Source organism: Tamandua tetradactyla, chromosome 8 (assembly GCF_023851605.1).
Source record: "Tamandua tetradactyla isolate mTamTet1 chromosome 8, mTamTet1.pri, whole genome shotgun sequence".
Taxonomy (NCBI): Eukaryota; Metazoa; Chordata; class Mammalia; order Pilosa; family Myrmecophagidae; genus Tamandua; species Tamandua tetradactyla.
This window is the reverse complement of record NC_135334.1, coordinates 109,853,846-109,868,287: the sequence shown is the minus strand read 5'-3', so window position 1 is coordinate 109,868,287 and position 14,442 is coordinate 109,853,846. Positions and strand designations below refer to the sequence as shown.

Here is a 14,442-nt window from a genome sequence, read left to right as displayed (position 1 = left end):
GGGGTGGCTTAAACAATGGAAGTTTATTGGTTCATGATTTCCTGGCTAGAAAAAGTCAAAATCAAGACATCATCAAGGTAATGCTTTCCTCCCAAAGACAGGAGTTCTGGGGCTGGCTGCTGTTAATCCTTGGTCCTGGGCTCCTCTGTCACATGGCAATCCACTATCTGTGCTAGAAATCTGCTTCTTCCTGGCTTTTTTTTTTAAACATGGGCAGTCACCGGGAATCAAACCCAGGTCTCTGGCATGGCAGGCAAGAACTCTGTCACTGCGCCACCACTGCATCACCCCTTCCCGGCATTTTAGTAAGTGAAATTATACAAAATTACACAATACTTGTCATTTGATGTCTGGCTTATTCCACTCAACATGATGTCTTCAGAGTTCACCTGGGTTGTGATGTGCATCAGAACTTCATACCTTTGCCACTGTGTTTTTAAAATAGAGCCTAGTCCTGTCTCTGGTCTTTGCTTTGCCTTCAACAGTGTGACAGAAGCTGCTCTTACCTGGGGTAATGATAATGGCACTGCCACCTGCTGGATGCTGCTTCAAGGCTGTAAGGAGTCCACTCAAGACTTTGTGGTCAATATGACAGGTCTGAGGCCAAGATTTCAGTACCAGGTCACCCTACATCTTCTAGAATCAAACAGCACCAGTGAGACCTCCTCTTTAGATGTTTAGACTCACCCTCTGACTAGGGGTCCTGAGACATGGAAGTCCTGCTTTCTGGATTGCGGCTGGATTTTGGCTTCCAGGTTCTTGGTCATATTAGGCAGGGGTTATTTGCCTCCACTCCTCTCCGAAGGTGACACACTCAGGAGGGGATCATTTGACTCGGCTGATGCGGGGTATTTCTCTTATGTGAGTAGCCTTGGGCTACTTGGGCTCCAAAACCCTTGGGCAGGGTGTTTGTGCTGGACACAAACCCTCTTGGTGTTGATTAACTGTCCTTATTTAAGGGCTCCTTCACAGTTTTTTCTCTCTCCCTTCTCTCCCTGTTCTAGACAGCCTCAAATTCCCTCTTAGAGAGTTTTTGCCCCTTAATCTAAAGCGGTACTGAGGAACATGGGTCTGTCTTCCTTAGTTGCTTCTGGCTTGTCGGTGGGGGGAGGCCCTGCCTGATGGGGCATAGAGCTTTCTGGCTATCTCATTTAAGATGAGAGAGGAGGAGTGCAGATGGGCAGTCGGAACTTCTGAAAATCCTCACATCAGCATTGGTTTGATGTGAAAGGCTTCTAGTCAGTCCAGGTGGCCAGAGCGAAGTGCCTTCTGGCTGGCTCGCCAAAAAACACTGCTGGATTTCAGCTTCCATGTTCTTAGCCATGCCGCAAGAAAGAATTCAAGGGTACAGCCCAGCATGGCATAAGAAGGTGGGAAATTTATTAGATATGCACGTAAGAGAACATTCAGGCACTCTCACAAAGACAGAGGTGAAGGAAGCTAGAGGCCAAGTGTGCATTTTTAAGACAACTACCCCAGTGGGTGACTAAAGCTTAGTGCTGTGGGAAAACTCTGGAATTGATGTCAAACACACCTCAAAATTCTCCTGGCCATTGAGTGAGGGAGCTGGTGCATTTCTACCCCACTCTTTGGTTATTGGTTAATTTCTGGCCAGCCAAGGCACAGGCAAAGTGGTTCTGGTAGTACACCCACAGTCCTCCAGTAAGATGCAGAGTCTACTACTGGAAGTCCAGCTGGTATGCTTCGGAATGGTAAGAGGATCTGGGCAGAGCACCAGTAGTGTCTGCTAGAGCTCCCTGGCCCAAATCCTTATGTTGGCTTATGCTCGGTGATGAACTTAGAGGATCCTGTTTGCTGTATACTAGGATAAGATAATCCTGCATTGGTATATTGGTGCATCTGCCATTCACGACAGCGGTGGTGAGAGAGCCTAAAAGGACTGAGAGCTTGGGCTTCATTGAGCCTGCCAAAGAAGTTGAAACCTGGTTTATGTTTGCTTACTTACAACTTTTTTTCTAGTAAATATCTGTGTGTGTGGCAGAATTTGTTCCGAGACCCCCTTTTATTACAACCTGATAGTGAGGCCATGGGGATTCAGTTAAATCTTGCCCTGCTTCTTGTTTCTGATGCTTATGAGCATCAACTCCCAAAGCCTGAGAGCAGAGTCGAAGAGACACCTTAGTGAGTGTGCAGCACAGTGCTCTCTGCTCCCAGTATGATTTATTTCATCTCAGGGAGCGCAGTCCCCCCCATTTATCAGGACCCCCCCAGTGGCCCGGGGCGCACCCACCTGCACAGTGTAGCTTCCCAGGGTGGTGGCCCGTCTGAAGCGCCGGCCTTGCTGCTGGGACATCATGAACAGCTGGGCCAGGCGCTGCTCCATGAGGCGGGCGAAGCTCTGGTTGTGCAGACCCACCAGTGAGTTGTCCACGCCCTGCAGCACTGCGGATGCAGAAGGCACAGGGGATGCTCAGAGCACGGAACCCTGCTGGCGCAGGACCCATAGCCAACATGGGCTGTTGCACCGGCTACCAAGGGCTACCATGCCTTTCTCCAGCCAGGCCAGGGCTTGGCCATCCTTCCCTCGCCTCACCCGCACACCTTCATGCTAGGAGTTAAGGACCATTATCCACATGTTATAAATGCTGAAAAGGTTCAAAGTGACTGGTCTACAGACACACACTAGTAGCTAGCAGAGAGGCAGGGTTCAAACCTAAGCCTGCATGACTCCAAAGCCTGCGTTCTTTCCCCTTTCATCCGTGCCATCTCTAATGCTGCTTTATTGAATCTAAACTTTATTTAAGATGATACGGGTTGTTAAGAGTCCATATGGAAATACAACATGACTATAGGTATGGCTAGCTGGGTTTTTTTTGTTTTGTTTTGTTTTTTATGGATTCCCACTCAGCAGCCTTGGCTGAACCGCCCCTGTCTTATTTTTCCTTCTCTACAGCTTTCCTGAGGATTCTGAACTCCATCCTGCAGCTCAGCCCCTCACACCTAGGCAAACCACCCTGTTCACAGTCCTTATCACTCCCTCCTCTGTGAGGTCTTCTTAGTGCTCATTCATGAAGATGCTGAGGCTCCCTCAGGAGCACTCCCAGGGGAGAAGCAGGATGGCTTATGCCAAAGTGGGCTTCCTCTCAGTTCTAGCACTTGCCAGCTGTGGGAGCTTAGGTAAGTCACTGGAGCTCCTTGAGTTTAAGTCCTTCTATGTAAAAAGGGAACAAGGACATCTGTTTCAGAGAGATCGTGCTTCTGATGGGCTCTGAGGTTAAAAGGAGACAGGATGTAAGAGCAACTTAGCACAGTGCGTGTGGAGGGTAATGGAACTCTTTTTTCCCATCTCTCCTCTACTGCATGTGTCATCCATAGCAGAGGTATCGCTGAGCAACAGGTAAGGCCCAAACCATGGATTTCCAGGCATGGCTAGTAGAGGCTGGAGGGCTTTAATGGAAATCGCAGTATTCTAGGACTGCTGTGGGAAACTATGGGGGTGGCTGCCTTTTTATCTTCTATCCTGGGAAGTTCAGCACCTCCTCCATGTCCCTAGGGAAGCACACGTCACTCCAAACATATAACTAGTGCCCTCAAAACACAGCCATCCCAGCTGGGACTCGGCATTGTGGGAGTGAGAGAGCCTTCTTGGCTGGGGCAGGGGGGAGATAGAAATGAGACAAAATAAAGCGTCAGTGGTTGAGAGATTTAGGTCGGAGTTGGGAGGTTATCCTGGGTGTTTTTCTCGTGCATTGTATGGACACCCCTTTTTGTTTTGTGGTGTGTTGGAGTGGCTGGGGGGGAAGTGTCTGAAACTGTTGAACTATGTTCCAGTAGCCTTGATTCTTGAAGAAGACTGTACAACTATGGCTTTTGAAGTGTGACTGTGTAATTGTGAAAACCCTGCGTCTGATACGCCTTTTGTCCAGGGTAGGACAGATGAGTAAAACATAAATAAATAAATAAGGATAAAAATGAATAAATAATAGGGGGAGATAATGGGTAAAAATTGAGTAGATTAAAATACTGTGGGTTTATGAGAGGGAGGGGTAAGGGGTATAAAAAAAAAAGACAGTCATTCCATCGGTTCACTCACTGTGACAAACATACCATACGAATGTTAGAAGCTGATCTTCACAAGTGATCTGTAAATATAAATCTACTCTACAAGTTTATCTTTTTTAAAAAACAGTGGCACTTTATCTGCATGGTGAAGTTACAGGCAATTTCTTTGTTTCATTTTTCTTCTCTGTGTTTTCTAAGCAATCAACAAGGCATATGCTTTGCTTCTAAGATCAAAAAATCATTCTATAAATCTCACTTTAAAAAAATTAAAAGAGGGTGGGCCACAGTGGCTCAGCAGGCAAGAATGCTTGCCTGTCATGCCAGAGGACCCGGGTTCGAGTCCCAGTGCCTGCCCATGTTAAAAAAAAAAAAAATTAAAAGAGACAACCCTACAATCATAAATGCCTCCCCTGCCGCCCCCCCCCCCCAAAAAAAAATCCCAACTTCCTAAAGGAATCACAACTTTCATGGGTTGGGAATGTAATACAAGATTTTTCATTTAAAAGAATTTGTCCTACTACAACCCAGCCAAGGATCATTAATCTCACCATCCACCGGGCTTTGGACATGTCCTGGACATAGAGAATTTGCTGCTGTGATGGCATCCAGGACCACGGGACGCCACCAGGAGCCAGGACTCCAGTTACCTACACAGAGCCAGGCCAAGCAGCTGAGGACAATGAAATGGAGAGAATGGCGTTTAAACCAATCCAGAAGGAAATCAAACCCACAGCTGGGTCTCAGCAACTACTTCTTTGAAGCCATAAATGCCACATAACCCCCACGGAGGGTATAAAGCAGCTCTCTTCCTGGGCCCTAGGGAGCAGCTCCTAGCTCATCTGTCAGCCAAATTCCTACAAACAAAGGTAAAACAGTCCTGCGCCGCTCCTACTGTGTCAGGTCCGGATGAGCCCGGGGGATGCCTCCTGACAGAGTTGCTGGGAAAAGCCAGCCCGCCTCCTGGCGCCAGACAGGAAATCTTCTGTGCTTGCTAGTTCAAAGATGCCGCCTCTCGTAAGATTGCAGTGCAATCCGCCGAAGTATCACTAAGTTGGCGCTCCTGACCTCTGGACAAGGTGACAGAGGGTATATGGGACTGAGTGATTCAAGGGCAGACATTAAATAAAAGGACTGCTCAAAGCCTCCAGGGAAGGGCAGGAGGCTGTAGGAGCCTCCTACTGTTACACAGAACCAACCTCGGGACAATTCACCCAAGCCTCATCCTCTCTATTTGCAAAGAGAATGAGTTCTTCTTAGGAGCCAGGGGTTTGAGTTTGAATCCTGGCTCCCCCTTATTAACTTGTGCAAGGGAGCCTGTCTGCATTTCAGTTTCTCATCTGACACATGGGCATCATAACCTATTCCTGATTGTGTCATTATAAAGAACATATAATTGTAAAAAATGCTTATCTATAATAAAGAACATATAATTGTAAAAAAAAAATGCTTATCTATAGCATCGTGCTATAAGGCACCTGATGGGAGCTGATACATGGTAACTGTTGTTGATAAGACGTGCCCCCTTCTTGGTTGGACATGTGCTTGCGGGAGGTCAAAATCACATGGAAAGGAAAGAAATGTGTTCCAGGATGTGGGTCCTCTTCCTTCCTGGGCATGTGCATCTGGCCTTGGGCTCCCTTGTCCTTTCTGCCCTTCTGGAAGGTAGTGGAAAAGGCTTTCAGCCCATCTCTCTCAGGCAGTGACACAGAAGCCACAGGGAGCCTGGACCCAGGGGTGGTCCCTCAGGAAGACAGCAATCCCCTCAGCCCCACAGCCACGGCCCTAGCCACCCACCCTTTGCCACCACTGACTCCGGCTGGAGGAAGCCCATAAACCCCCAGCTGTGTGCAAAGGAGCTTTGTCCAGAAGATCCAATGAAGTTCCTGTTCTCTTAGTCCTTCTTCAACTACAATCACATCAGGCTCTAAAATTCAAACAATCAGTCCTGGTTCTATCGTCTGGACTCCAGCTAAATCATTTCATTTGTGTCGAATCCCACACATTTAGAGCCAAAAGAATCTGAGTGCTCAGCTAATACTCCCTCCTTCCTGTAACCTCCGGCTCTAGGGTGAGAGCATGAAGTCTGGAGGGTTTGTGTGACCTGTCCAAGGACACGTGAGGTGAGTGAACAGCAGAGCTGAGACCAGGAGAAAACTCCCAACTCCTGAGCATGAGATATTTTGACTCTGGTGGGTGACATACACCACACAAGGGCTGTCACCTCTGCCAGGTTGCAATATTAAGTTTCTACATTTTCATCTTGTCTCAACTGTACAATCCTGATTGCAGGACCCAAGGACAGCAGGGGAGCCTGGGTTTTCTGTAAGGAGGGGATGTAGGATTCACTCTAAGCCAATGATTTTCCATCAGTTGGACTTATACTATGGGAGGGGTCAACTGTCCAGTGTGTAAAAACATATTTAACATAAGTTTGGCTGGAAAATAGATGAAAAACATGTCATGTTTCTATAATACGAACAACAGAAGGGAAAGTTGCTTCAAATCATCATGACCAGCAGTAATGGGCAGAGGATAGAATGTCCAGAAAGGGCCTAGTGGCAACTGAAGGGGCCACAGGTCCAAGGGTTGAACAACATAGCCCAAAGCTCTCTTCATTTCTCAGCCCCCAAACTCCTATCCCTTCTCTGAAAGATGTGGCAGGTTGGAGGTGACTGCCTGTTTGAGTATGCTAACACTGCCAGAATGCAACATACCAGAGATGGATCGGCTTCTAATAAGGGGATTTATTTAGTTACAAATTTATAGTTCTTCACAGGAAAGGCAACTAGCTTTCATCTGAGTTTCTCTGTCAATGAGAAGGCACACGGCAACATCTGCTGGCCTTTGGTGATGTCTGCTGGTCTTCTCTCCAGGCTTCCGGGTTCTAACAGCTTTCCCCTAGACAAATCCTTTCTGTATCTCCAAATGTCTGGGCTGGCTATGAGTGCTGAGATGAGGTATGCTGAGCTGCTGAGCTCTCCTCTGACCTCTCTCTTTTAAGCCTCCAGCTAATTAAGTCAAACCTCATTCATTGCGGAATCAGCCATAGATGAATTTCACATGCTGATGATTTAAGTCCACAGCAACTGAACAATGGGGCACCAGCACCTGGCCAAGCTGACACATGAACCTAAGTACCACACTGCCCATGGGTTCAGAAATGGTGATGAGCCACAGGGAAGGCAGGTGTGCCTTCCCAAGCCCTGATTCCTGCCCCTCTCCCTGCTCCTGGGCATCAAGCACTAACCACCTGACCCAAACACAACTAAGGCAGCCACAGTTTATTCTGGACACAGATACCAATAACAACCAGCACTAATGAGAGTGCAAAGGTGAGTGGGCAGAGGGTTGAATCCCAGGAGAATCCTGTTCTAGTTTGCTAGCTGCTGGAATGCAACACACTAGAGACAGATTGGCTTTTAATAATAGGGGATTTATTTTGCTAGTTCTTCAGAGGAAAGGCAGCTAACTTTCCACTGAGTTCTTTCTTACGTGGGAAGGCTCAGGGCAATCTCTACTGGCCTTCTCTCCAGGCCTCTGGGTTCCAACAACTTTCCCTGGGGTGATTCATTTCTGCATCTCCAAAGGCCTGGGCTGAGCTGCGAGTGCTGAGATGAGGTATGCCGAGCTGCTTGGGCTGTGCTACGTTGAGCTCTCTCATTTAAACACCAGCCAATTAAGTCAAACATCATTCACTGCAGCAGGCACCCCTCCTAGCCGACTGCAGATGGAATCAGCAACAGATGAGGTTCACATACCATTGGCTCATGTCCACAGCAATAGATCTAGGCATCTTCACATGGCCAAGTTGACACCTGAATCTAACTACCACAAATCCCCCAAACAAGACCAAGTGTGGAACTTTTTATTAAGATTATGTCACTAAAAGAGAGGCAAGGCAAGACATGGGTACATTGGGAAGGCATGAAACAGGAGGTTATCTGAGCAGATAGCCTGTATTTCAGATGTTATCATTTCATATAAGTCTTTACTTAAAGTTAATTGAAGGGAAGAATGTCTGTGAGTTAAAAAGCAGCATTCCTGGATGCGGGGGTGAGGGGGGCATGGTTTTGTAAATGTTACATAATTTATTGGCTTTGAAAATGTGTTGCTGGGTTAGCATTGCCTCTCGTGGGCATAAGCTCTTTTTCTTTTTTTTTTTTTAACATGTTCCTTTGGTTTGTCTTCTTAGCAAAGTAAAATCATCTCCACCTATCTGTGGCTCTGCAGTGGGGCTGGGGGTGGGGAAGAAATGCAATTTTCTACAATTTAGAAAATGTCTTGAGCAGGCTTTCTCAAGCAGTGTGTGTTCCTCAGTTCGTATTTTAGGCAGCAGCCCATCTATCGCTTGTTTGGGGCTGCAGGTGAGGGAGGAGATGGGTGAGGGCAGAAGGGAGAATTGAGAAGCCCCCCACCCCCTTTCCCTGACATCTTCCCTGGCCTGCAGGGTCTTACATCTCCTCCACCCCTCCTGCTCTTCCACCTTATGGCTACTCACTTTTCCTCCTACAAACATTTGCCTTTTCCCTTTTGCTCCCAATCTTTGCTTCTCTGATTTTCAGAGCTACTGTCCAGCTCTTGGGGAAAAAAACAAACAAAACTTTTTTGCTGTTTCACAAAGCTCAACTGGGAAATGTCAAGAAAAAAAAAAAAGAAAAGGCCACCCAAGCATTCTTTCATTTTCATCCGCCCTCACTGTCAGGAAGGCCTGGGCTCCAGCAGTGAGTCTGTGGGGGGGCGGGGGGGGGCGGGTGCAGGACTTGACATACGGGAAAGAGAAAAGTGCCTGCTGGCATTCTTCTTACTTTAACTTGGGTTTGTAGGGCAGTACAGAGGGGCCTGCCATCTATGAACAGATAAAGCCATTTGCATGGACACGGTTAATGGTGTCACTTCAGATGGGTCCACGTTTTACAAAGAAAAGGCCACTGGATGGGATTTTAAATGTAGTTGCTTTGAATTGCTTAGCTAATATTCATCTTCGTTGCGATGTCTTTTCTCATCTTAGCTCACCCCACTCACTTTCGGTCCTGGGGAAATAACTCCCTGACTTATAAGAAAGAAAACATACCAGCCCTATCACTGAATGGCATGCATTTTAAAAACCAAACCAACCTAATAGCAAGAAGAGGGGGGCAACAAAACAAAACAAGAGATTACCTGTAATTACCCAATAGTCTCTGGTTGTTTCTGATATATCAAGGTTGGGATATTCCAGAGCTAAAACAAAAAGAAACATACCAAATTACTTTCTAAATTCATATGTAAATATTGTCAAGGGAGGCAAAACATCAAGCAGCTAAATCCTACTTTATCGTTCTTGAGAGCTCTAGGACATAGAGGAAAAAACTATCTTCCTGTTTAGAAAATTAATCTACTTAGTTAAGGATAATTTCGAGATGAAGAGCTTTCAAGGGTTTACAAGTTTCTGGTTTTTATTTTTATTTTTTCAGTTCTTTCTCTCAAAACCCTCTTACAATGCATTCATTAAAAAGACCTACAATTGGAACCTGCCTTACCTACGGCTTTGGCTTTAAAATTATACAGCCATCATAACATCTTTAGGAAAGATTATCTCTTTGTAGATTTTTCCAATGTCAAGAACTGAGTACAATAGCTCAGTGTTTGTAACCGATGGCCCCATATTTCGTTAAATGTCGGGTGACTTTCAAAGTCACCACATGTAAAGGGCTTAGCCCTGGGCCTGGTACACAGTAAGTGCTCAATAAATCTTAGTTACTGTTGTTATTATTATCTGGATATCAAGATGATGAAAGAAAAGAAATTCTTCACCTCATTCCATGTGACATAATGTCATCTTTTACGACATCATCTTTTCCATAAAATCCAGAGTCGTCTATTCTTACTATGTGGGAAATCATACAAGCTTACCACTTAAACAAGCATTAAAAAAAAAACTCCGAGGGGCTACCCTGTGCTGACTACACTCACACACATGATCTCATTTATTGACAGTATCCACAGAAGGAAATTATGAGACAGTTTTTGCTAATGTATTTTTTTTTTAATACTTGCCCAGCAACCTTTGGAACTGTACCACTGATTATACTGAAGAGTACAAACCTTTAATTCCCTTGGCATTCTTCTTACTTTAACTTGGGTTTGTAGGGCAGTGCAGAGGGGCCTGCCATCTATGAACAGATAGAGCCATTTGCATGGACATGTCCTGCACGTCCACAGGTTAACGGTGCCACTTCAGATGGGTCCATGTTTTGCAAAGAAAAGGCCACTTGATGGGATTTTAAATGCAGTTTACATTTAAGGCAAGTGTTTAGGTAGGAAATGTAGGCTGTGCCAGTCTTTGAAATCTATACCTGCAACGTGGTGATGAGAATTACGTAGCTGGAGCATTAGGGGAAGACAGAGCCGCAGGACTGTGGAGGCTTCATCGAGGGAAGCCACCTGCAAATGAGGTGCGTTATGATACTTTCGCCCAGGGGCCGAGAATGTTCACTGATTGCAGCAGTTGGGGGAAACCATGGCAACCCAGACTGACACAAGGACAGGTACCCTCCCAAGCAATGTGGCTCGGTGGCTTACATGTGTAAACGTGTAAGGCACGTAGTTGAGGCGCAAACCCCAGGTACAGCCTCTAGCTAGCTGTGTGAGTGGAGACTTGCTAAACCTGTTGGTGTTTCAGTTTTCTCCTCTGCAAAATGAGACTAGTTTTGCACCTCCTTGGGGAGGAGGGGTTGTGTGTGTGTGGATGAGATGAAATCTTACATACGTGAAAGGTAAAGGCACCCGGCAAATGCTTAGGAAACATTCCCTTTTCAAATTTTTCCATCTGAATTGAATGTTTCATCAATTCCACCCCAAATCATCACATATTTCTGTTGTGGTATGACAGCAGAGGGGGCACCCTGGCTCGGCATAAAGTAGGCTTTGCCTAGATATTTGCTAAATGGAGAAAGCCCCCCTCCCCGAAAATGACAACGCGCCCCTGTAAACGCGGACGCACTCACGTTCAGCGATGGTGAGCGGTGGGTAGGTGAGGTAGAAGCCCACCAGCTCAGCCGAGAGCTGGCCGAGGAGGCTGCTGGCAACGGTGCCGTTGAGAAATGTGCTCTGGTTGCCCACCACGTACACCAAGGTGACCGTCTGGGAAGCGTTGGACGTGCTCAAGATCTGAATGGACACAGGAGGAGAGGGGATGGAGACAGGCCAAATAAGATGAGGGTCTGTTTCATGGACGCCGTGGGAGGAGAAGCGTAAACAGGAGTTGAGAGCGGGAATGAAAGGGAGGTGGGGAAAGAGCAAGGAAGAGACAAGAATGATGAGTCATCATTTTACCGCTGCTCGCCATGTGCCAGGCATTGTGCAAAGGGCGCGGGAGCTAACTTCATCGTCACGAATGCAGTAATGACTGCCTTTAACAGATGGGGAAACTGAGTCCCAGAATGACTGACTCGCCTGAGTTCACACAGCTAAGTGACGGAGCCGAGCGTTGAACCCAGGGAGTCTGGCTTTGAAGTTCTTAACCACTGATGTGGATCTTTTCCAGGAGTTAAACTGTCTCAGGCTACTTTGCAGATTCTGAACATATAGAATAAAGCATAGGAATGTTAAATTTAAGGAGGGCCCAACTGCTCACACAGAGAAAGCCAGAGTCAAATTCTCCAGGAATTTAAAAGTTGAAAGGACTAGGAACATATCCAGCTCACCACCAATCTGATAGCAGATGGGGCAACAGAACCGGATTATAGAAGGAATTCAGATATATAAAATAGCTTCTTCAAAGAGTGCTTCCACTTCCTTGGGGACTATTAGTTCAATAGAGAACATGTAAATATTTCTATGAGATGGCGTGGCTTTCTGTTATCATTTTTGCTGTCAGTTTTTCAGTTACCAGGAAATGAAGTTTTCTGGGTCAATGTATGGACTAAAATATCCCGCCGATGAGACTGGAAAGCAGATGCAGGGGGAAGTCAGCCAACTTGGTGAGACATCCTTTGCTCAGTTCTGTGCTGGGTGTCTTCCCTTTACCTCCCCAGATGCCCTCCCAGCATCTCCACCCTTGAGGAACACTCAATGGGCTCCTTTGGGGTCTGGCTTCAGCCGAAGGGAGCTCGGAGACACTAGAGGGTGAGGGGAGCGGGCGTCGGCGCTTTGGCCCCTTCCCTGGGGGAGCCTCAGCTCCCATCAGGCAGCTCAGAAGTCTCTGTCTCTGGATTCCGGAAAATGCTCCCTCTCCTTGCCCAGTTGGGCTCCAACTTTTAGAGCCTTGGGTACCGCACTATGCCCCGTGGTTTCCTGAGATCCTGCCCACATTTCTCCAAATGATTGCTTTATTGAACTTGCCTCAAATTACCTTATTTCGAGCGGCCATCTGTTTCCTGTGGGGGCAGTGACTGACACAGGGGCTTCCCCAGACCACGGGGGGCTGAGACACAAATATCCTGGCAACTTTCCTTTTAAACCTTTTTTAAAAAGAAGACTGACAAATAGAGCTTCATTACCACACTTCCCACTTTTCTCCCATAAGTGGAAATCTCTTTCTGGTTCTCTAACCCAGAGCCTTCATTCCCATGGCTAATGATATGCCGAGTTAACATTTCTGGTCAGCGCTTACTCTCCTCTCTGCAAGTCATTTTTGGCAAGTGGTTTAGTCACAGGTGTCCAAGCCTCCTGCCCAGGGTTAACTTCTTTCTGAATGGTTCAAAAGATCCCACCATACCTCCACCTAAAAAAAATGGTAACCTAGTTTTCCGGCCTTTATTGTGAAGATTGTATTTTTCACCTTTCAATGAAACTAAATTTCACTGGGTCCCAAGGGAGACTCTAACCAAAGGAGCCTATAAAACCTGCTGTGTAGGTGCCTCTGTACATACCACACTGTCCAGGTAAGTTATCCTGATTTGTTATAGCTAAATAAAGTGCATTCATTTTTTGTGACTGCTTAGACTAGCTCCATAAATAAGAAGAAGGTGATAGGCCAGAGCCCAAGGTCACATCTCCTGTTCCCTGTGTCCCGATAGTCTCCTTTATACCCACAGGTGAGGGGAGGGTGTCCATCCTAGGGCTACAGGGTTGGCCAAACGCACACACCCAATGCGGGACAGACGCGGTCAACAGCAGGTCATGAGTCACACATGCTCACAGCCTGGGGGAGAAGCACCCAGTCCACCAGGCAGGACCACAGGGGGTTCCACTGAGGGACAGAGTGAGCAAGCAGGGGCTGAGGGAGGCAGGTTTCTAGTCACAAGAGGGGAGAATGGTCCTGGTTTCCGCTGGAGGATGTGAGCAGCTCGTTTGAGTAGGTCCGTGGGCTGGCAGGGGACCAAAGCCCACCCCTTGAGGACAGGCTGGCCCTGTGTCTGGTGCCCCTGATAAGGAGGACTGTTTGGCTAAGGGACCTTATCCGTGGGAGCAGAGGACTAGGAGAACTTGCCACTCGAAGCTCCCCCACCCCTCCAATTTTCCCAGATGCCAAGACAGCACATAAGGTTGAACTTTACTTTAAGGCCTCACCCCACACACTGAAAGTCATACCTCTCTTCCCTAACAGAAGCAATCCCTTTATCCTTAGACTTCTGAAGTGTCTGGCCTCTATCTCTTACTTCCCACTTACTCAAGCCACGAGTCTCTTAGCTAATTAGAGCTAAGAAGCTGATAGAGTAGAAAGCCGGTGTGTAGTTCTTTCATTTTTATCTACCCGACATCCATTCCCTCCTCTATTAGAGCACCACTGTTTTCCCCAGGCCAGCACCTCTCCTCCCCTCTCAAGCCACACGGTTTGGATGGGGTGGCCCCACCCAAAGATCCAGGACTGGGCATCTGAGGCAGGCCAAGTTCGTGCGGACGTTTCATCTCCACGACCACAGGTCCTGGTTCAGAAATGGACCCGTGACCCCAGTTAATCCAGTCAATGCTAATCCTAGGATTTTTACTGGAATGCCACAAAAGGGACACTTTGCTTCCATGGCACTATGAGGAAGGAGAATGAGAAAAGACTGGAGGTGCCAGGGGCCCACCCATGGGGGCTGAGGATGCTGCCAGCCCAAAGCAGATCAAGTCCAAGGGTGAAGAGAGAAGTTCATGAAGAAATCATTTCGGCCCCCAGATCTAACTGTGCCTGAAGTAAATAGACTGAACTTTTCGGGCACATGAGTCAATAATGTCATCTTTTTGTTTAAGTTTAGTGAGCTTGGGTTCTGTCATTTGCAACCAAAAAAGTCCTAATTGAGCTGATTTTAATCTAGCCCTTAAAACCAACGCTATTCAAGTAAAAAAGAAGGTCACTTTTTCAATGACTCTCCAACCTAATTAATTCATTCAATATCGATGAGGTCTCATTTCACAAAGGATTCATGGTGCCTCACAAATGATATGTAATACAGTAAAATAGAAATTTATTCATCACAAAAACCAGGTTCTGGAAAAACAGATGACAGACAA

General features: G+C 46.8%; 1 protein-coding gene across 1 annotated transcript in view; it reads right to left on the bottom strand.

The window, feature by feature from the left end:
• KIAA1549L (KIAA1549 like) overlaps positions 1 to 14,442 on the bottom strand; it is a 320,630-nt gene that overhangs the window by 108,290 nt on the left and 197,898 nt on the right. The window contains exons 8-10 of the mRNA XM_077114789.1: positions 11,010 to 11,172; positions 9,184 to 9,243; positions 2,252 to 2,403 (exon numbers count right to left, since the gene is read on the bottom strand). Of these exons, the coding sequence (XP_076970904.1) occupies positions 2,252 to 2,403; positions 9,184 to 9,243; positions 11,010 to 11,172 (375 nt within the window). The remainder of the gene's footprint in view (positions 1 to 2,251; positions 2,404 to 9,183; positions 9,244 to 11,009; positions 11,173 to 14,442) is intronic.